Below are 21,747 nucleotides of genomic sequence, written 5' to 3'. Positions count from 1 at the left end.
ACAGTACATCTTCATGGTGTTTTTGGAGTTCTCCTCCACTTTCTCTTCCTCAGGGCTCTTGCCTGGAAGCTACTCATGTTTGCTAAACACTCTTGCCTCCTGCTTAGGATCTAGAGAATGCTCCACATATTCTAAGTGGCTTGAGGTTCTCCAGTGGGCTTGCATAAATGCACTTGACCCACCTACTATACCAATCCAGGGAGAGGAAGGCTTGTCACCCCCACTGAAGTCATGCCACTAGTGAGCAGAAAAGGAAAGTTAGAGAAAGTTCTTTGTCATGTATCTGTATCCAGATTTCTAGGATTTGGTTGATCATCACTGAAAAATAAAAGATAAAACACTGCCAGATAATTTCTTGGGTCCCTGAGAAGTGTCTCAGTTGCAGCATAGCCATGGCCATGGCCTCAGTCTCCCCATCATGGTAATGACCAGCTTCAGCTGCTGTTTGCCCCTCCTGTGCCACTTCCCTCCTAGGCTCCTGGGCTTCATCATGTGCTGACCTACAATATACATGGAGGTTGGCACACCAGTAAAGGACACAATAGCTACCTGCACCAGGGTCCCACTGATCATGGAGAGTTTATCTACTTCAACACTGTGAGGTAGGAACCATTGGTTAGGACTGGGAAGCAGAAATGGGGAGGAAGGTGGAGAGGAACTGTGTCTGAGCCTTAAGTTGAATATTTCCCTGGGAACTTGCCATAAGAATATCAGTGAGATGATGGGGTTCCTGATGAGAAGCTCATCATGTGGTTCCCCACATATGGACAGAACAAGCACCTCACTTCTTCAGATGTGTCTGTGGCAGCACCCACCTTAGAACAGGGTCTATTCGGACCCACCACCAGGAGGCTGACTTCAGGTCTACCATGAGGTAACTCCCCTCAGGAGAGGCTGCAGTGTAAATTCTGGTCAGTTAGGGAGTGGGGTTAGATAATCTTTGGGTTCCTTTCAGTTATAAGATAACTCTTGTGTCATTGCCTGTGTTTCCCTCTATCTTAGCAAGTGGAGATAGAAACATTCTCCAGGAAGAGATAAATCACCTTGGGAATTGAAGAAGTCTTGCTCTAACATGTACAACATGACTTTAGTTTGACTTATATGAGAGGTGAAATGAAATAAAGTGAAGTCTTGCAGTCGTGTCCAAATCTTTGTGACCCTATGGACTGTAGACTACCAGGCTCCTTCATCCATGGGATTTTCCAGGCAAGAGTACTGGAGTGGACTGCCATTTCCTTCTCCAGGGCATCTTCCCAACCCAGGGATCAAACCTGGGTCTCCCGCACTGCAAACAGATGCTTTATCATCTGAGCCACCAGGGAAGCCCTTTTAATAGTAAGAGTTTAAATCCAAGTAAAAATGAAAAGTTTTTAAATCGCTGCTTTTTTATTTTTAGAATAAAACAGCTTTCAGGGAAATAGCAACTCTTTTGTAAGCTCAGTGTAATACTCAAGCTACTTCTGTTTAATAACTATGTCTAAGATAACTTATAGGGCACTTGTATATGTCAGGCAGTATGCTGGACATTAGCAATATAATTAAGACAGTTTCTGCTCTCATGGAGCTCATAGCCCAAGCGTAGGAAGTAAACTCCCTGGTGGCTCAGTGATAAAGAGTTCACCTGCCAAAGCGGGAGACTTGGGCTCAATCCCTAGGTTGGGAAGATCGCTTGCAAAAGGAAATGGCAACCCACTCTAGTATTCTTGCCTGGGAAATCCCATGGACAGAGGAGCCTTGTGGACTACAATCCATGGAGTCACAAAAGGGTTGAACATGATTTAGTGGCTAAACAACAACAGGAAGCAAAAACCCAAAGGACATGGATCACATGCCTTCATAGATCACAGCCTTGTCATGGCAAAGGGGCTTGCATAACTCAATGAAGCTATAAGCCATGCTGTGCAGGGCCAATCCACAATGGACGGGTCATTGTGGAGAGTTCTGAGAAAATGCAATTCACTAGAGGAGGGAATGGCAAACCACTTGAGTCGGGAGAACACCAGACACAGTATGAAAAGTCAAAAAGCTATGACACCAGAACATGAGGCCCCTAGGTTGGAAGGTGTCCAATATACTACCAGGGAAGATTGGGGGGGCAATTACTAACAGCTCCAGAAAGAATGAAGCAGCTATAGAAATGGGCAAATTTAATTCAGTTGAATTATATTTGAATTATATCTACTACTGAGGGCAGGAATCACTTAGAAGAAATGAAGCCCTTATAGTCAATAGAAGAGTCTGAAAGGCAGTAGTACTTGGGTGCAGTCTCAAAAATGACATAATGGTCTCGGTTCATTTCCAAGGTAAACCATTCAACATCTCAGTAATCCAACACTTTCGCCCAACCACTGATGCCAAAGAAACTAAAGTTGAATGGTTCTATGAAGATGAAGACCTACAAGACCTTCTAGAACTAACACCTAAAAAAGATGTCCTTTTCATCACAGGGGACTGGAGTGCAAAAGTAGAAAGTCAAGAGATGCCTGGAGTAACAGGCAAATTTGGCATTAGAGTACAAAATGAAGGAGGGCAAAGGCTAGCAGAGTTTTGCCAAGAGAACACATTGGTTATAGCAAACACATACTTCCAAGAACACAAGAAACAATTCCACACATGGACGTCACCAGATAGTCAATACCAGAATCAGATTGATTATATTCTTTGCTGTCAAAGTTGGAGAAGCTCTATACAGTGGGCCAAAACAAGATCTGGAGCCGACTGTGGCTCAGATCATCAGCTCCTTATTGCAAAATTCAGGCTTAAATTGAAGAAAGTAGAGAAAACCATGAGACCATTCACGTATGACCTAAATCAAATCCCCTATGATTATACAGCGGAGGTAACAAATAGATTCAAAGGATTAGATCTTCTAGACAGAGTTTCTGAAGAACTATGGACGGAGGTTTGTGACACTGTACAGGAGTCAATGACCAAAACCATCCCAAAGAAAAAGATATGCAAGAGGCAAAGTGGTTGTCTGAGGAGACTTTTAACATAGCTGAGGAAAGAAGAGAAGCAAAAAGCAAGGGAGAAAGGGAAAGATATACCCAACTGATTGCAGAGTTCCAGAGAAGAGCAAGGAGACATAAGAAGGCCTTCTTTTTTTAAAAATTAATTTATTTATTTTAACTGGAGGCTAATTACTTTACATTATTGTATTTTTTTTTGCCATACATTGACATGAATCTGCACCAGGTGTACATATGTTCCCCATCTTGAGCACCCCTCCCACCTCCCTCCCCATCCCATCCCTCTGGTTCATCCCAGTACACCAGCCCCGAGCATCCTGTATCATGCATTGAACCTGGACTGGCGATTCGTTTCACATGTGATAATATACATGTTTCAATGCCATTCTCCCAGATCATCCCACCCTCACCCTCTCCCACAGAGTCCAAAAGACTGTTCTATACATCTGTGTCTCTTTTGCTGTCTTGAGTGCCTGATGAGCTCTGGACGGAGGTTCGTGACATTGTACAGGAGACAGGGACCAAGACCATCCCTATGGAAAAGAAATGCAAAAGAGCGAAATGGCTGTCTGAGGAGGCCTTACAAATAGCTGTGAAAAGAAGAGAGGCAAAAAGCAAAGGAGAAAAGGAAAGATATAAGCATCTGAATGCAGAGTTCCAAAGAATAGCAAGGAGAGATAAGAAAGCCTTCCTCAGTGATCAATGCAAAGAAATAGAGGAAAACAACAGAATAGGAAAAACAAGAGACCTCTTCAAGAAAATTAGAGATTCCAAGGGAACATTTCATGCAAAGATGGGCTCGATAAAGGACAGAAATGGTATGGACCTAACAGAAGCAGAAGATATTAAGAAGAGGTGGCAAGAATACACAGAAGAACTGTACAAAAAAGATCTTCATGACCAAGATAGTCCGATAATGTGATCACTGACCTAGAGCCAGACATCTTGGAATGTGAAGTCAAGTAGGCCTTAGAAAGCATCACTACTAACAAAGCTAGTGGAGGTGATGGAATTCCAGTTGAGCTATTTCAAGTCTTGAAAGATGATGCTGTGAAAGTGCTGCACTCAGTATGCCAGCAGATTTGGAAAACTCAGCAGTGGCCACAGGACTGGAAGAGGTCAGTCTTCATTCCAATCCCAAAGAAAGGGAATGCCAAAGAATGCTCAAACTACCGCACAATTGCACTCATCTCACACGCTAGTAAAGTCATGCTCAAAATTCTCCAAGCCAGGCTTCAGCAGTATGTAAACCGTGAACTCCCAGATGTTCAAGCAGGTTTTAGAAAAGGCAAAGGCACCAGAGATCAAATTGCCAACATCCGCTGGATCATGGAGAAAGCAAGAGAGTTTCAGAAAAACATCTATTTCTGCTTCATTGACTATGCCAAAGCCTTTGACTGTGTCGATCACAATAAACTGTGGAACATTCTGAAAGAGATGGGAATCCCAGACCACCTGACCTGCCTCTTGAGAAACCTGTATGCAGGTCAGGAAGCAACAGTTAGAACTGGACATGGAACAGACTGGTTCCAAATAGGAAAAGGTGTACGTCAAGGTTGTATATTGTCACCTTGCTTATTTAACTTATATGCAGAGTACATCATGAGGAACGCTGGGCTGGAAGAAGCACAAGCTGGAATCAAGATTGCTGGGAGAAATATCAATAACCTCAGATATGCAGATGACACCACCCTTATGGCAGAAAGTGAAGAGGAACTCAAAAGCCTCTTGGTGAAAGTGAAAGAGGAGAGTGAAAAGGTTGGCTTGAAGCTCAACATTCAGAAAACAAAGATCATGGCATCTGGTCCCATCACTTCATGGGAAATAGATGGAAAAACAGTGGAAACAGTGTCAGACTTTATTTTTTTTGGGCTCCAAAATCACTGCAGATGCTGATTGCAGCCATGAAATTAAAAGACGCTTGCTCCTTGGAAGGAAAGTTATGACCAACCTTGATAGTATATTAAAAAGCAGAGACATTACTTTGCCAACCAAGGTCCGTCTAGTCAAGGCAATGGTTTTTCCTGTGGTCATGTATGGATGTGAGAGTTGGACTGTGAAGAAGGCTGATCGCCGAAGAATCGATGCTTTTGAACTGTGGTCTTGGAGAAGACTCTTGAGAGTCCCTTATACTGCAAGGAGATCCAACCAGTCCATTCTAAAGGAGATCAATCCTGGATGTTCATTGGAGGGACTGATGCTGAAGCTGAAACTGCAATACTTTGGCCACCTCATGAGACGAGTTGACTCACTGGAAAAGACTCTGATGCTGGGAAAGGTTGGGGGCGGGAGGAGAAGGGGACGACAGAGAATGAGATGGCTGGATGGCATCACCGACTCTGTGAACATGAGTTTGAGTGTACTCCGGGAGTTGGTGATGGACAGGGAGGCCTGGCGTGCTGTGATTCATGGGGTCGCGGAGAGTCGGACACGACTGAGCGACTGAACTGAACTGAACTGATACAGGGTATTGGTTATCATCTTTCTAAACTCCATATATATGTGTTAGTATACTGTATTTGTGTTTTTCTTTCTGGATTACTTCACTCTATATAATAGGCTCCAGTTTCATCCACCTCATTAGAACTGATTCAAATGTATTCTTTTTAATGGCTGAGTAATACTCCATTGTGTATATGTACCAAAGCTTCCTTATCCATTCGTCTGCAGATGGACATCTAGGTTGCTTCCATGTCCTGGCTATTATAAACAGTGCTGCGGTGAACATTGGAGTACATGTGCCTCTTTCAATTCTGGTTTCCTCGGTGTGTATGCCCAGGAGTGCGATTGCTGGGTTGCATGGCAGTTCTATTTCCAGTTTTTTGAGGAATCTCCACACTGTTCTCCATCGTGGCTGTACTGGTTTGCATTCTCATCAACAGTGTAAGAGGGTTCCTTTTCTCCACACCCTCTCCAGCATTTATTGCTTGTAGACTTTTGGATAGCAGCCATTCTGACTGGCGTGAAATGGCACCTCATTGTGGTTTTGATTTGCATTTCTCTGATAATGAGTGATGTTGAGCATTTTTTCATGTGTGTGTTAGCCATCTGTATGTCTTCTTTGGAGAAATGTCTGTTTAGTTCTTTGGCCCATTTTTTGATTGGGTCATTTATTTTTCTGGAATTGAGCTGCAGGAGTTGCTTGTATATTTTTGCGATTAATTCTTTGTCAGTTGCTTCATTTACTATTATTTTCTCCATTTTGAAGCCTGTCTTTTCACCTTGCTTATAGTTTCCTTTGCTGTGCAGAAGCTTTTAATTTTAATTAGGTCCCATTTGTTTATTTTTGCTTTTATTTCCAGTATTCTGGGAGGTGGGTCATGGAGGATCCTGCTGTGATTTATGTCAGAGAGTGTTTTGCCTATGTTCTCCTCTAAGAGTTTTATAGTTTCTGGTCTTACATTTAGATCTTTAATCCATTTTGAGTTTATTTTTGTGTATGGTGTTAGGGAGTATTCTAGTTTCATTCTTTTACAAGTGGATGACCAGTTTTCCCAGTACCACTTATTAAAGAGATTGTCTTTTCCCCATTGAATATTCTTGTCTCCAAGAAGGCCTTCTTAAATGAACAAAGCAAAGAAATGGAACAAAGCAATAGAATGGGGAAGACTAGCTGCTGCTGCTAAGTCACTTCAGTCGTGTCTGACTCTGTGCGTCCCTATAGACGGCAGCCCACCAGGCTCCCCTGTACCTGGGATTCTCCAGGCAAGAACACTGGAGTGGGTTGCCATTTCCTCCTCCAATGTGTGAAAGTGAAAAGTGAAAGTGAAGTCGCTCAATCATGTCTGACTCTTAGCGACCCCACGGACTGCAGCCTATCAGGCTCCTCTGTCCATGGGATTTTCTAGGCAAGAGTACTGGAGTGGCTTGCCATTGCCTTCTCCGGGGAAGACTTGAGACCTCTTCAAAAAAATTGGAGATATCATGGGAATATTTCATGCAAGAACAGGCACAATAAAGGACAGAAACAGTAAGGACCTAACAAAAGCAGAAGAGATTAAAAAGAGGTGGCAAGAATACACAAAAGAACCATACAAAAAAGGTCTTAATGACCCAGATAAGCACGATTGTGTGGTCACTCACCTAGAGCCAGATATCCTGGAGTGTGAAGTCAAGTGGGCCTTAGGAAGCATTACTACAAACAAAGCTAGAGGAAATGATGGAATTTAAGCTGAGCTATTTTAAATCTTAAAAGATGATGCTGTTAAAGTGTTTCATACAATATACTAGCAAATTTGGAAAACTCAGCAGTGGCCACAGGATTGGAAAAGATCAGTTTTCATTCCAATTCCAAAGAAAGGCAATGCCAAATAATATTCAAACTACAACACAGTTGCACTCATCTCACATGCTAGCAAGGTAATGCTCAAAATCCTTCAAGCTAGGATTCTGAAGTATGTGAACCAAGAACTTCCAGATGTACAAACTGGATTTAGAAAAGGCAGAGGAACCAGAGAGCAAATTGACAATGTCCGTTGAATCAGAGAGAAAGCAAGGAATTCCAGAACAACATCTACTTCTGCTTCCTTGACTGCACTAAAACTTTGATTCTGTGGATCACAACAAACTGTGGGAAATTCTTCAAGAGATGGGAATACCAGACCACAAAACCTGCCTCCTGAGAAGCCTGTATACAGGTCAAGAAGCAACAGTTATAACCAGACATGAAACGGTGGACTGGCTCAAACTTGAAAAAGGAGTATGTCAAGGCTGTATACTGTCACCTGCTTATTTAACTTATATGCAGAGTTCATAATGCAAAATGCCATGCTGAATGAATCCCAAACTGGAATCAAGATTGCCAGGAGAAATATCAACAACCTCAGATATGCAAATGATACCACTCTAATGGCAAAAAATGAAGAGGAATTAAAGAGCCTCTTGATGAAGGTAAAGGAGGAGAGTGTGACTTAAAATTCAGCATTCAAAACACTAAGATCATGACATCTGGTCCCATCGCTTCATGGCAGATAGATGGGGACAAAGTGGAAGCAGTGACAAATTTTATTTTCTTGGGCTCCAAAATCACTGCAGACAGTCACTGCAGCCAAGAAATTAAAAGACACTAGCTTCTTGGAAGGAAAGTTATGACAAACCTGTGCTTAGTCACTTAGTCATGTCCGACTCTTTGTGACCCCATAGACTGAGGCCTGCCAGGCTCCTCTGTCCATGGGGATTCTCCAGGCGAGAATATTGGAGTGCGTTTCCATGCCCTCCTCCAGGGAATCTTCCTGACCCAGAGATTGAACCTAGGTCTCCTGCATTGCAGGCAGATTCTTTACCATCTGAGCCACAAGGGAAGCCCATGACAAACCTAGTCAGTATATTAAAGAGCAAAGACATCACTTTTCAAATAATGTCCATATGGTCAAAGCTATGGTTTTTCCAGTAGTCATGTATAGATGTGAGAGTTGGACCATGAAGAAGGCTGAGCCCCAAAGAATTGATGCTTTTGAACTGTGGTGCTGGAGAAGATTCTGGAGAGTTCCTTGGACTGCAAGGAGATCAAACCAGTCAATCCTAAAGGAAATCAACCTTGAATATTCATTGGAAGGACTGATGCTGAAGCTCTAATACTTTGACCACCTGATGTGAAGAGCCAACTTATTGGAAAAGACCCTGAATCATGGAAAGATTGAGGGAAGGAGGAGAAGGGGGCAACAGACAGTGACATGGTTGGATAGCATCACTGACTCAATGGACATGAATCTGAGCAAACCCTGGAAGTAAGTGAAGGTCATAACTTTCCATCCTAGGAGTGCTGCTGCTGCTGCTGCTGCTGCTGCTGCTGCTGCATCACTTCAGTCGTGTCCGACTCTGTGTGACCCCACAGACGGAAGCCCACCAGGCTCCCCCGTCCCTGGGATTCTCCAGGTAAGAACACTGGAGTGGGTTGCCATTTCCTTCTCCACATCCAAGGAGTAAGCATCTTTTAATTTCGTGGCTGCAGTCACCATCTGCAGTGATTTTGGAGCCCCCCCAAAGTAAAGTCAGCCACTGTTTCCCCATCTATACACCATGAAGTGATGGGAGTGCTGCTGCTGCTGCTGCTAAGTCACTTCAGTCGTGTCTGACTCTGTGCGACCCCACAGACGGCAGCCCACCAGGCTCCCCCGTCCCTGGGATTCTCCAGGCAAGAACACTGGAGTGGGTTGCCATTGCCTTCTCCAATGCATGAAAGTGAAAAGTGAAAGTGAAGTCGCTCAGTCGTGTCCGACTCTTAGCGACCCCATGGACTGCAGCCTACCAGGCTCCTCCATCCATGAGATTTTCTAGGTAAGTGTACTGGAGTGGGTTGCCATTGCCTTCGCCAGTGATGGGACTGGATGCCATGATCTTAGTTTTTTGAATGTTGAGCTTTAAGCCAACTTTTTCACTCTCCTCTTTCACTTTCATCAAGAGGCTTTTTAGTTCTTCTTCACTTTCTGCCATAAGGGTGGTGTCATCTGCATATCTGAGGTGATTGATATTTCTCCCAGCAATCTTGATTCCAACTTGTTCTTCTTCCAGCCCAGCATTTCTCATGATGTACTCTGCATATAAGTTAAATAAGCAGGGTAACAATATACAGCCCTGATGTACTCCTTTTCCTATCTGGAACCAGTCTATTGTTCCATGTCCTGATCTAACTGTTGCCTCTTGACCTGCATAGAGATTTCTCAAGAAGCAGGTCAGGTGGTCTGCTATTCCCATTTCTTTCAGAATGTTCCACTGTTTATGGTGATCCACACAGTCAAAGGCTTTGGCATAGTCAATAAAGCAGAGTTTATTGACTAGAGGAGTTTCAGTTCAGTTCAGTTCAGTCGCTCAGTCGTGTCTGACTCTTTGCGACCCCATGAATCACAGAATGCCAGGCCTCCCTATCAATCACCAACTCCCGGAGTTCACTCAAACTCATGTCCATCGAGTCGGTGATGCCATCCAGCCATCTCATTCTCTGTCGTCCCCTTCTCCTCCCGCCCCCAATCCTTCCCAGCATCAGAGTCTTTTCCAGTGAGTCAACTCATCTCATGAGGTGGCCAAAGTATTTGAGTTTCAGCTTTAGCATCAGTCCTTCCAAGGAACACCCAGGATTGATCTCCTTTAGAATGGTAGCTATTTTTAAAAAATGAGACACTAGAGCTTTAAAAGGGAGAGTGAAGTCACAGTAAGCTCCCAGACCCTCTACCAGGAGTTCCTGGGCTTTTTCTTCAGAATTGTCATTAAATATGACTTAGATTCAGGAATATTATTGTCCTGTATCTCTTTGGTCAATGTTACACCTTACCAGAACCTATCCCTGTATTTCAGGAGCTATTTCCAGAAATAAGGGAATTGCTTTAAGTTGGAAAGTAGCCCCAAGCAATGCAGGATACCCTGGTTTTATTCTTGGGTTGGGAAGATCCACTGGAGAAGGGATAGGCTACCCATTCCAGTATTCTGGCCTTGAGAATTCCATGGACTGTATAGTCCATGGGGTCGCAAAGAGTCGGACACAACTGAGTGACTTTCACTTTCACTTGGAAGAAGAAGCTAAAGAAACAGGATATCCCAGACTGCTGATCACAGCAGCTGATTCTGCTGGCAAGGGACCGCTGACACAGGATATAAAATTGCAGAGACTGGGAAGTGAGTGTGATGAGCCTCCCAGGGCCCCCAAATCCGAGAGCAGAGATTCCTAAACTTTTTGGTGGCCAGCACCCCCAAGTAGTTATGTAATGTTTAAAAAGTTGATACCTTCAATTGCCAAAGAAATCTGGGTAATGAGTGGCTCTGGAATAAAGTGCTGACTTGTTTAAATTGCCACTATGATGGATCTTGGGGAAAAGAGGAACAAGGCTCAAGACCTTGCCAAATTGATATATATATAATAGAAATCCTCATTAGCAGTTTCTTTTGGAAAACGTTGTGAAATATGGAAAACTATTATTGACAAAGCTACTCACTTGTGATTCCTATGATCCTGGAGATGTGTGTTTCTGAAACAATACCCTTCTAGCAACATTTGCTTGACTTCTTTTTGGGTTTGCCTTTAATCTTTTAAGGAAGTAAGGGAGACTTTCTGTCCAGGCCCATGGGAGTCACAGAAGATAACAGGAAGGCACTCAGGAAGCCATATTAGTGGGCCCATATGGATATCTACCTGACATCATGAATTTTCACTGCTATCTTTTCTTGCTCTTAAACTGTCTACAAGAAAAAACCCCCAGGATCTTGATGGCTCAAATCTCTTGTTCCAGGCTCTTTGATTTCATAAGCGTGATGACCTATAACTTCCATGGTAGCTGGGACACATGTACAGGCACAATAATCTCCTGTATGTAGGAACCAAGGATTGATGTGACATGGGTTATTTCAACTGTGGAAGAAAGAGAAGACTCAAATATGCAGAAGGAAGATGGGGAAGGGATTTGGAGCCTTGGTTGTGGGAAAACAGGCTTTCTCTTTGGTGGACAGTTAGCTAGACTTTGTTAACCATGTGGGACAAACAATGGTGAACAATAATGTCTGTGTTGCTTCTGCAGGAATATGCCATGAAGTACTGGAGAGACAACGGCGTCCCTTCGGAGAAGCTCATCATGGGGTTCCCCACCTATGGGAGGACCTTCCAGCTCAGCACTTCTGACACCTCAGTCTGTGCCCCGGTCTCTGGAGCAGGGTCATCTGGCCCTTGCACACATGAGGCTGGCTTCTGGGCTTACTATGAGGTAACCACCATGGCTAATTCAGGCTAAAGTGCCCTGGGGAAAATTCTCCCACTCTCCAAGTCATCTTGCTATCCTTATGTTCTTGAGATCCTATACCCTGGCTCCTCATAGCTCTGAGCATATAACCTAGGCAGGTTGATGGCTGTGGAATACAGCCATCTATCTGAATTGTCTTTTGGGGTTTTGAAGTGTATGGTACCATCTTTCCCACAGCCCAAAGTTATACTGAATTTCATTACATCCATGTAAATAGGTGGAGAAGGATTTCAACAGACTAGCCTGGGGAGGAAAAATATTATGACTTCTCCACCAGCCTGAATTGAATGAATTTACTCAAAATTTATGCTGAAAATACACAGAATACTAGCAATGTTTGTTACTCAAGTGTTTGTGGAAGAATGGTCTCAGCACGTATGGTCATGTTTACCATTTCTCAATCTCTCCTAAGTACAGAATTAAAATTTCACTTGCTTGCTGCCTGTTTTTATAGAGATTTGGGTTCATTAACAAAATCACTTTTGAGATACATAAATGAAATTAATGTAGATATTTCACAACGTCGCCTTTTCCATCCCCTTCCCATTTCTTACTATTTTTCTCCCAGTTAAAGTCCTTTCTCCTCCAACACATGGCATAATCTGACATGTTCAGTATTGCCTTCCTCATTCCTCCATAGAGCTGTACATTCAAGATCAAAAAGTCTTATATGCTTATAAAAACACTGAGTGGTTTGGTTGTGACAATAGTAAGAGCTGTAGATATGTTATAAACAATGTAAAAAAAATACAATTCTAGCTTTGAATCCTAAGCTTATCAGGAGCCCATTTCACCAAGAGCTATGGTTTGAAAGTTTTAAATATTCACAAGGTGGGGTACACATCAGCATCTAGATAAGTACTTTGAATGCAGCTTCTATGAGGTCTGACCTTGGCACACCTAGAGTAACTTGTGAGACTTCAGGACATCACTAAAATGGGGAGAGGAGGGTAGCCAATCCACTAACCTCCCCGGGGAGTCCTTCTCGTACTTCAGTCCAGGCCCAAGGAGTCAGTAGATGAGTTTATTTTAATCCCTTTTGTGACCCCAGAGCTTGCCACACTGCCTGATTTGCATGGTAGGAACTCAGTATGATGATGACTGACAGACTAAATAGATGATGTAATGGGAAAGGGGGGATTTTTGACTCAGTTTTACATGAATCTAGGACAGGCTATCATATTGGGACATTCCCACTCCACACCAGGGAACTTGGACACTTGGAAGAGCTCCTGTTCAGGTATTGTATTCTTCAACTCTGTTCTATCTTCTCTTTGTTAAAAAACTTCTGTTACTTCTCACTCTGCATCCACTCTTTTCCCAAGTTCTTGGATCTTTTTTATAATCATTACTTTGAACTCTTTCTCAGGTAGACTGGCTCTTCCTACTTCATTTAGTTGTTCTTTTGAGGTTTTATCTTATTTCAAGTGAAGCATATTTCTCTGCCATCTCATTTTGTCTAAACTATTTGTATTTTTATGTAGGTTGAATGTTAGTTGTCAGTTATATTTCTCAGCCTTGGAGAAGTGGCTCTCTGTAGGGTATGTCTTATGTAACCTAGGAGTACACTCCCCATTCATTTCCCAAGGACTAGGGACCAGTGGTCTCAGGGTAAGTTCTGACCTGTTTACAGACTCAGTTCCTCAGGATGCAGGATTATAGTTTTCTGCCTTATGATGCTTGCCCTCTGGTGGGTGAGGCTAGACTAGAGGTTTGTCAGGCTTTCTGGTTTGTCTGGCCCTTGGAGGGGCCAGTGCCTCCCCAGTGGTGAGCTGGAGGTCTTAGTCTTCCAGCAGTCAGGGCCACGTCAAGGGACATGTTTAAAGGTGGCTGTGGGCTCAGGAAGACTTTTGACAAGCTGTCTACTGATGGATGGGGCTACATCCCCACCCAGTTTGTTGTTTGGCAACAACAGACATCCCAGCTCTGGAGCCTAGAGTCTGTTGGATGGGGCCAGGTCTTGCTGCTAATGACCCAAGCAAGATGTCTACCTCCAGTCAGAGTTCAAGCAGATGAATCCACCACACCCCCTAATATTTTTACCACCAATATCTTTGTCCTCAGGATGAGCCACCACTCTCCTCACCTTCCCAGAAGACCCTCAAAACCCCAACAGATAGGTCTTGCTCAGGCTTCTATGAAGTTACTGTTTTGCCCTGAGTCTTGGTGTGCATGAGATTTTGTGTGTTGCTTTTAAGAGTGAGTCTCTATTTCCCCCAGTTCTGTGAAGCTCCTGCCATTAAGCTCCACTGGCCTTCAAAGTCAAAGGCCCTGGAGGCTGTTCTTCTCGATGTCAAATATGAGGCTGACATGGAACTCAGAACTTTCACATCTGTGGAAGAATCTGTCATATTATTCTTCAGTTTGTGAGATCTGATCATATCACAAGTGCACCCCTCCTAGTGTCTCATTGTGGTTACTTCTTTATGTCTTTGGATGCAGGATATTTTGTGGCAAGTTCCAGTCTTTTTTTAATCAATGGTTGTTCAGCAGTGAGTTGTGATTTTGGTGTACTTGTGAGAAGAGGTGAGCTCACGAAGTTTTTTCTACTCTGCCACCTTGTCTAGGAATTGGAAGAGCCCCTAAAACATTTACTCTGCCTTAAGTATCCTCTATATCTAGCAAGCCCAAATACAAAGTCAAGCAAGCCATCCAAATCCTTGATATGTATAGACCAACAATCTCCAATCACCAGGGCTAGCAGTAGAAAACATAAAACTCATTCCTGGGACTTATAGCTAGAGGGCGGGGATGCACAAGTATAATATTTCAGTAAAGTGAAGCCATTCTACTGAGCACTCAGTTAGGAACCCCTCTGACCCTTCTACATTTTTACACAACAAACCAGCACGTGGAGAGAACACCCTTTGAACAATGAGTCTTTATGCAGTCATATAGTGATTATGAGCCCTTTGCTCCTCCCTGCGCCCCATGCTGGCAGACAGGAGGGTCAGAGCAATGTGGAAGGACATGAGCAGCTCTGTCCTCAGGCCTGGAGAGTCTGTGGTCAGGAGGAGCATGTGAAGGTAGTCACAGCTTTTCAGTTGTGGTACAAGCTTAGGTAGGCCAAACGGTTCCGATGCTTTCTAAAGTCCTTGTCTGTGGACAGCTGCAATGAAAAATACTGTCAAAGTCAATATTCACATGAGAACTCCCTGCCTCTGGTCTTCCTGGATGTGTGAAATGGACCCATATGTTAGAGCTGTTTTAGCCTACCTGAGCCCCAGCCACACACATAGTAACCTAACCTAGTGAATCTCTCAACATTGCTCTGTACATCTGGTCTTTGTCATTTTTTTCTGGAATATATCATGCTAGGAATTATTTTCTACTTGGCAAATCATCAAGTATAGCTGGTAAATTTCTTGAAAACAAAGATTATGTGTTTAATTCTTGAATGTCACCTGTAGGCCCTAGCACAATGATGTTAGTACATTTGGCATTTAATAAACACCTGCAGAATTAATCCAAAGTTTCACCGGGGGATAAAGGACACCTCTGGAATTATTATAAGTGACACGGGCTGTCCATTTATTATGCTACAGGTCTGGTGCTATAATATCTCAATATTTACAACTTCATCAGATCAAGTCTAGTTTATATCCATTTTAAAGATAAGCAAACTGAGGCTTAGAAAAGTTAGAGGATACATAGCAAACAAACATGGAATTAGTGTTTGAACTCAAGCAGTCTGTTCCTAAAATCCATGTTCTTGCCAGAATGATCCACTGCACTTTGATGATCTAACACTAAGTGATGTGATGGGAAGAGCACTGGCTTAGAAGTCACATGATCTAGATTTTAGCTGAGCAAATTCAACAAGCCATTTAATCCATCTAAGCCTCAGTTTGGACTTCCCCGGTAGCTCAGCTGGTCAAGAATCCACCTGCAATGTGGGAGACCTGGGTTCGATCCTTGGGTTGTGAAGATCCCCTGGAGGAGGGCATGGCAACCCACTCTAGTACTCTAGTCTAGAGAATTCCCACAGACAGAGGAGCCTGGCAGGCTACAGTCCATGGGGTTGCAGAGTCAGATGTGAAAGTGTTAGTCACTTCAGTCGTGTCTGACTCTTTGTGACCCCATGGTCTGTACCCTGCCAGGTTCCTCTGTCCATGGGATTCTCCAGGTGAGAATACTGGAGTGGGTTGCCATTCCCTTCTCCAAAAGAGTTGGATGCAATTGAGTGACTCAGCACAGCACAGCACAGCACAGCACAGTCCTGTTTCCTCCTCAATCATAGCGGATAATTATCTCAGACTACCACAAAGATTATTTGAGGACTAAATAAGAAATTGTGACTTGTTCAGTTACATACACCTTGAGAAATCTAGTGAAATTGTGTAACTCTCCAAAATTTCCCATATGTATATATTACACAAAATTGTGCAAGTAACTTCTGGGGATCAAGGATTTCTTGAAGCTTATTCACAGACCCCTGGTTAAGAATCACTGATACATGTGGAAGTATTAGGTAAAGGCTCCACAGAAGTCCAATCATATTACCTCAGTTTTCAGGGTTCTTTTCTGTAGACATGGAACCTGAGCCCAGTCTGGAGATCCAAATTTCATTGGCCAGGTGACTTTCTGGGGTGCCTTTTTCTCTAGTTCATATGTGCCAGGGCTAGAAATAAAAATATAAAACCTTATGTTGAAGAGTTAGTGACCACCACAATTCTAGTCTGGAGAAATCCCACGGACAGAGGAGCCTGGCAGGTTACAGTCCATGGGGTCGCAGAGTTGGATGTGAAAGTGTTAGTCACTTCAGTCGTGCCTGACTCTCAGTGACCCCAAGGACTGTAGCCCACCAGGTTCCTCTGTCCATGGGATTCTCCGGGCGAGAATACTGGAGTGGGTTGTAGTGACCACAAACTTCATCAGTACTACCTGTGTACCTGAACTAGTCCTAACTCTTTTGGAAAAGGCAACAGACAGATTAGATTTTAATGTCAGGCAAGCATAGGGTTCCTTTGCCTGCTAATGTGTTTCTAAATAGGTGTTAGTGTTCAAGATTTTAGTCCTGACATGCAATGAAAGTAAAAATCAACTCTAGTTTAAGCTATTTCTGCAACCTCACTCTTCTTAACCGAGAGACCAAGAGAGCCCACAAGTGGTGGATGATAACAGAGATTGCCACAGTGATGCTAATTAGTACCCATGATGTGAAATTTCTCAACAACAGGGTATTTTGTATTGCCTTTGTTCATATCATTTTGTCTCTTGGTGTAGACGCTTAACTGTGGATATAAGATGTAGAGTGGACATGGGAAACAAGCTTCATCATCTCCACTTCTTTACTACAACCTTAAGAAAGTTATATTTCCTCTCTGATCCTTGGACTTCTCACCAGTAAAAGTGCCCTATAATTTTCAATGGCTTCCTAAAGCACTGAGACCGCCTCCCTTGGTCTATGAGGTTTATGGACTCTAGCCCTTCTTCCTCCTCTGTTCTCATTTTCTCCTTGCCCACTACACTGTAGCCACACTAGCCTTCTTTCTTTTCTCCGCACACCAAATTCCTTCCCAACTACAGTCTTTGTACTTGCAATTCCTTCTGCCTGGGAAGCTCTCGGCCTAGATCTTCACAGGGTCAGTTCAGTCTTGTCATTGTGCTTTCAGATGAAGTGTCATTTCCCAGAAAGACCAATCCTTGCCAAAGTAGATTCCAGCCATCACTCCATATGATATCATATTTATAAAAAAATTACTATTTTTATTTATTTATTTATTTTAGGCTGTACTGGGTCTTTGTTGGTTCGCAAGCTTTCTCTCTAGGTGCAATGAGCAGGGGCTACTCTCCAGTTGCAGTATGTGGGCTTCTCACTGCGGCAGTGCCTTTTGCTGTGAAACATCGGCTCTAGGGAGTGCCGGCTTCACTAGTTGTGGCTTCCAGGCTCTAGAGCACAGGCTCAGTAGTTGTGGTACCTGGGCTTAGTTGCTCCAAGACATGCCAGATCTTTCCAAATCAGGGATACAACCCATTTCTCCTGCATTTCTTTACCACTGAGCCACCAGGGAATCGCCCCTATTATATCATCTCGTTTGGTATTTTTCAGCACTCCACCAGGTCACCATACTCCTGGTGTGCCTGTGGTAGCCCCAGCTCATGGCTACTGTCTTGGTATCATTATTAATAAGACCCCCTTTAAAGTCTCAGAAGTGTCATATGCTGACTAATAAATTATATGGTCACTCCTTATCACCACCGATTATTTTCTTGTTTATTTGCTTCTCATCTCTCTGGACTCTAGAATGTAAGCTTCAAGAAATGATGATGGGTTTAATGCAAAATCTTTGGAACCTTCACAACTTCTTGGCCTTTTATAAATATTTATTGAATGAGCCACCACACTCTACAATTTTATAATTCTAGAGACCTGGAAGAAAAGAGGTTGAATCTTTAAAGACAGGTGGTTTCTTATTTAGAGGGCATGGTTGGGATGTAACCCCTTTTTGTACTTCCTTTCCTATTGCTCTTTGTTGAAGTGCACCAGAAGAAGGGGCACATACCCAGGATAACAAGGGTCCTTGGAGTATGTCCGAAAGCGAGGTGACAAGGTATTAAATGGAGCAAAATTTGGTTTGTGTGTTTGCTCCTGAAGATTGACTGTCTGGTACATGCCTGGGTAAGGCGTCACATCCTGTTTCCAAGAAAAAGATCAATATGTCAGAGGGTGATGTATATACATGTAAAGACTTCTAAGTAGAAAAAACAGTCATCCTCCCCCTCTTCGTGTATCAGCTATGGTTTAACTATCTCAAGCTAAAGAATTAGGCCTATAGTAGGTAGAAAACCAAGATAAGAGTATGGTTCAGCTACCTAAAGGTACCAAATGTTTTGGCTGTAGAAATAAATCTATGGGGACAGAGAGCCAAGGTAACCTATTATAGCTACTACCCCCACCATCCCACCATCCCACTCAGATTTTCTTTTGGAGCCAGCATCCCTCTCCCTGAGCTTAAGTGTCAAGAAAATGTTCAACAAGATTTTAGGAACCTATACTAAAGACTTGAAATCCAATCACACAAAAAAGGTTAAGAAGTTAGGACTGGTTTTTTAACTGATAAGATATTATACTATATATTACATATTATTATATGATGCATATAAACAAAACTGCCAGTATTTTATCAGCAGGTGTCTCAGGACTGAAGCCCTGCCTTGGTACCATTTCTTCTGAGAATTATTTCCACTCTCCCAGGACACTCACACACACATTTCCCACATTAACACCCAAGTTCTCATGTAGACTCCTTAGCAGTTTTTGTCCAGATGACTTTCATCTTGAATTTCAGGACATACTTTAAGTAACCTCCAACCATGCTCCCCAATACAAATACACACAGCAACATGGATCACACTGAAATCTAAGCACGTCCAGCCATTTCTAACCTTGTTCTTTGGCTTAAACCTCACAGCTGTTCTGGCTCCAAAACCATATCCTTTTATACTGGTTGGGATCTTAGCGAGGTTGTATGCCAAGTCTTTACTCTTCATGTGTTATGTAGAAAACAAACAAAGACAAAACACGCATAGAGAACATTACAGTTATTAAAACAGAGTGATCTCAGAGTATCCCTGAATCTTCTCTGCTCAAGTTGCCCTTTCTTTCTTGATTCCTCTGAATCAAGACCAAACAATTACATACGTAACACAGGCTTCTCTACAAAGAATTGTGTCTGGATAGGTAGAGTGAATGACATTTGAATCCAGTGAATCCATTTTTCTGAGCCCCACAGAGCTGAATCAGCTTTATATGGTTTCAACTCAGACACAGTAGGTTTGGACTAAGAGGAAATATTTAGTCACTGGTCTTTGTAGGTGTGAATGATGAAGGAACACTTACTGGGGATGGCATGAGGCCAAGGCTTGCATTTGGTGGGGATGGCAAATGCGAGTAATGGCCCTTTACTTTCTGATATTGGCCCTGACAGCTGGTTGCAGACAGAGGACCAGAGAGCACTTTTTCATGCTGGCACCCAAAAGGTCACAAATTGCACAGGGCTTTTCTTCCAGGAAACTTGGGTAACCTTAGATAGTCTGGGAACTGACACCCTCCTGAGGGAAGGTGAATACTCACCTCTTCTGCTATGTAACATCCAGGCCCTCTGTGGGGCACTCCCCTAATAGGGAGAAACTTGTTCCCCAACAAGTTTGTGGGATGGAAGTGAGGAAAGATCTTCCTCTGTTGACATGTTCCAAAGGAGTAGTTAACCAGGGTCTCTGGAGAGCGAGAAAGAGGAAAAACTCCACATGAAGGAAGGCCCTGTGGTCCAAATGAAGGTTTTGGGCAGGGGCGGTGTGGGGAAAGGTGGTGAGACCTGAGCAGACTGCACTCTTAACGAAACCATGACCAATCCAAGGAGACGGGCAAGCTACATTTCCCTCCTTTTCCCCTTGGTCTTTCCCAGTCTCCCCATCTCCCTTCTGCCTCTACTCTGACTCAGCCCTCCTCACCTGCTTTGCTGAAGCACATCGCGCCAGTGCCTCTAGGGCAAGCGTTTTGAACCGCGTTGCCTAGGGAACAGGCTGGCAGGCAACCCCAGCTCTGGTGCGCCTGCGTGGCACGGGGACCTGCTACAGAGCCACGTTGGGCCACGTTGGGTGGGAACCTGCACCGCTAGGGCCAGGAGCCCAGGAAGGTGTGAACTAACAACAACAACAAAAAAATAAGTGTATGTGTACCAAAGAAATGAAGGTCATAAAAAGGCTGAGGAATTACTTCAGATTAAGGCATACTGATGAAGCATGAAAATCTAATGTGACATATGTTCCTAGATTGGATCTTGAATGAGATAAGAAAGATACGTTGTTAGGAAAGTTATTTAGAGGTTTTTTTTTCTACTTAGCCAGTCACTGAAAAGACACTGAATTATTCAACGTATTTTTTTTTATGACTGTGTAAGACATTTATTCAAGTTATTCAACAAATATTTATTAGTGTCCAAACAATGGTAAAGATTTAACCATACTGGACCGTGTGCTGCTTAGATCGTTTTGGAGATTCATCTTTGTCTCCTAAGAGCCTAATTTCCAATGTTTTCTCACTGGAAGCAGAATGATGGATTTTACCAGCCATCCCATCTCCCCCTGTCTTTTTCTGGAAGCTTTCCCCACCTAGTTTTCTGGGCTGTTAGTAGGACAACAATAATGCCAGAATAAAGCTAAATAGCTTGTTAGTTAAACCCTCTAAAGATGTGGACTTTCCTTTTACAGAAATAATTTTGTTAGTTTAGTGACAATAGACTACTTGAATCCTAGAAGTGAATTGCTGTCTTGGTGTAAACCAAGCTTGTTTCACTCAACCTCCTCCACAACACCGACAGGTGCTGTTGAATTGTGAGCGCTGGATGAGAACAAGCCACTCATTGTCAGCAAGTTTTGCAAGTATGAGGCTTGTTCCAAATTATTATATTTACATAAACCTTTCTTTCAGTAAGTCACACACAGTGCTTCTATGCATTCTGAGGAAGCTTGAGAACATCTAAGGAGAGCCAAAAAACGTGGAAGAAGCTGAGAGAATTTATATCCAATCACCCTTTGCAGGGAGTTTCTTAGCATTAATCTCTGGGTCACACTGAACATCACTTGTGCAGAAACTGGTTTTATTTGGATAAAGGGTAAGCAAGCTCTAGTCTCAATTTTGAGTTAAAGTTTCCCTAGAGCATCAGCAATCTATATAGATCAATTTTGGGAAAATAAAATAGGCAGAACAGTCTTGGACCCAAAACACATTATTTTGTTGTGTTCTCCATAAAAAATGGGCATCTATGGAATTTTTCATCTTCATTATATGGTTACAAGACTCGTTCAATCCAGAAACACTCAAGCAGGCACAGCAATGGGGAGAGAAATTTAACTTAAGTTACAGGGGCATATGACACATAATCCATGATCCTAAAATCTTTTGTCATCTTGTGTAAGTTTTAATACCCTCCTCAACTTCTTGTGGAAAATTTCCTTATCTTGTACGTGATATTCCATAGCTTCAATATATAATATATCATCAAAATCCGAAAGATCATCTGATCTCTATTTCTGCCCTGCAAATACGTGTT

The 21,747-nt window shown here is 43.0% G+C and overlaps 2 protein-coding genes across 4 annotated transcripts in view; both read right to left on the bottom strand.

The window, feature by feature from the left end:
- Positions 1–5,106: 5,106 nt before the first annotated feature.
- Positions 5,107–21,747, bottom strand: part of CHI3L2 (chitinase 3 like 2) — a 271,894-nt gene continuing 255,253 nt past the window's right edge. The window contains exon 9 of the mRNA XM_088835570.1: positions 5,107–5,238. Coding sequence (XP_088691696.1) covers positions 5,218–5,238 — 21 coding nt within the window. The 3' untranslated portion in view covers positions 5,107–5,217. The remainder of the gene's footprint in view (positions 5,239–21,747) is intronic.
- LOC129541044 (ciliary microtubule-associated protein 3) lies at positions 14,733–20,165 on the bottom strand. Of its 3 annotated transcripts, none has more exons than XM_088835571.1 (6): positions 20,147–20,165; positions 19,766–19,912; positions 19,082–19,173; positions 18,199–18,329; positions 16,196–16,313; positions 14,733–14,801 (listed from the first exon to the last, which is right to left on the bottom strand). In XM_088835571.1, exons 1-6 carry the CDS (start codon positions 20,163–20,165, stop codon positions 14,733–14,735), a joined length of 576 nt encoding a protein of 191 aa, XP_088691697.1. The 3 variants fall into 3 exon arrangements, with proteins under 3 accessions (XP_088691697.1, XP_055258651.1, XP_088691698.1); XM_055402676.1 differs by having other exon boundaries at positions 19,082–19,180; positions 19,770–19,912; XM_088835572.1 differs by lacking the exon at positions 19,082–19,173 and having other exon boundaries at positions 19,770–19,912.

This window comes from Moschus berezovskii, chromosome 4, assembly GCF_049115385.1.
Source record: "Moschus berezovskii isolate FMDL1 chromosome 4, NW_MosBer_1.0, whole genome shotgun sequence".
In the NCBI taxonomy this organism is placed as follows: Eukaryota; Metazoa; Chordata; class Mammalia; order Artiodactyla; family Moschidae; genus Moschus; species Moschus berezovskii.
The sequence above is the reverse complement of the archived record's forward strand: the minus strand, read 5'-3'. Positions and strand labels throughout refer to the sequence as shown.

Bases quoted from the DNA above. Each gene is read 5' to 3' on its own strand.
- LOC129541044 (XM_055402676.1), bottom strand. The intron at 16,314-18,198 runs GTATGTGCCCCT...TTTTATTTCTAG, and splicing joins AAGGACCCTTGTTATCCTGG to CCCTGGCACATATGAACTAG. The intron at 14,802-16,195 runs GTAATATGATTG...TTTTCATTGCAG, and splicing joins AAAGAACCCTGAAAACTGAG to CTGTCCACAGACAAGGACTT.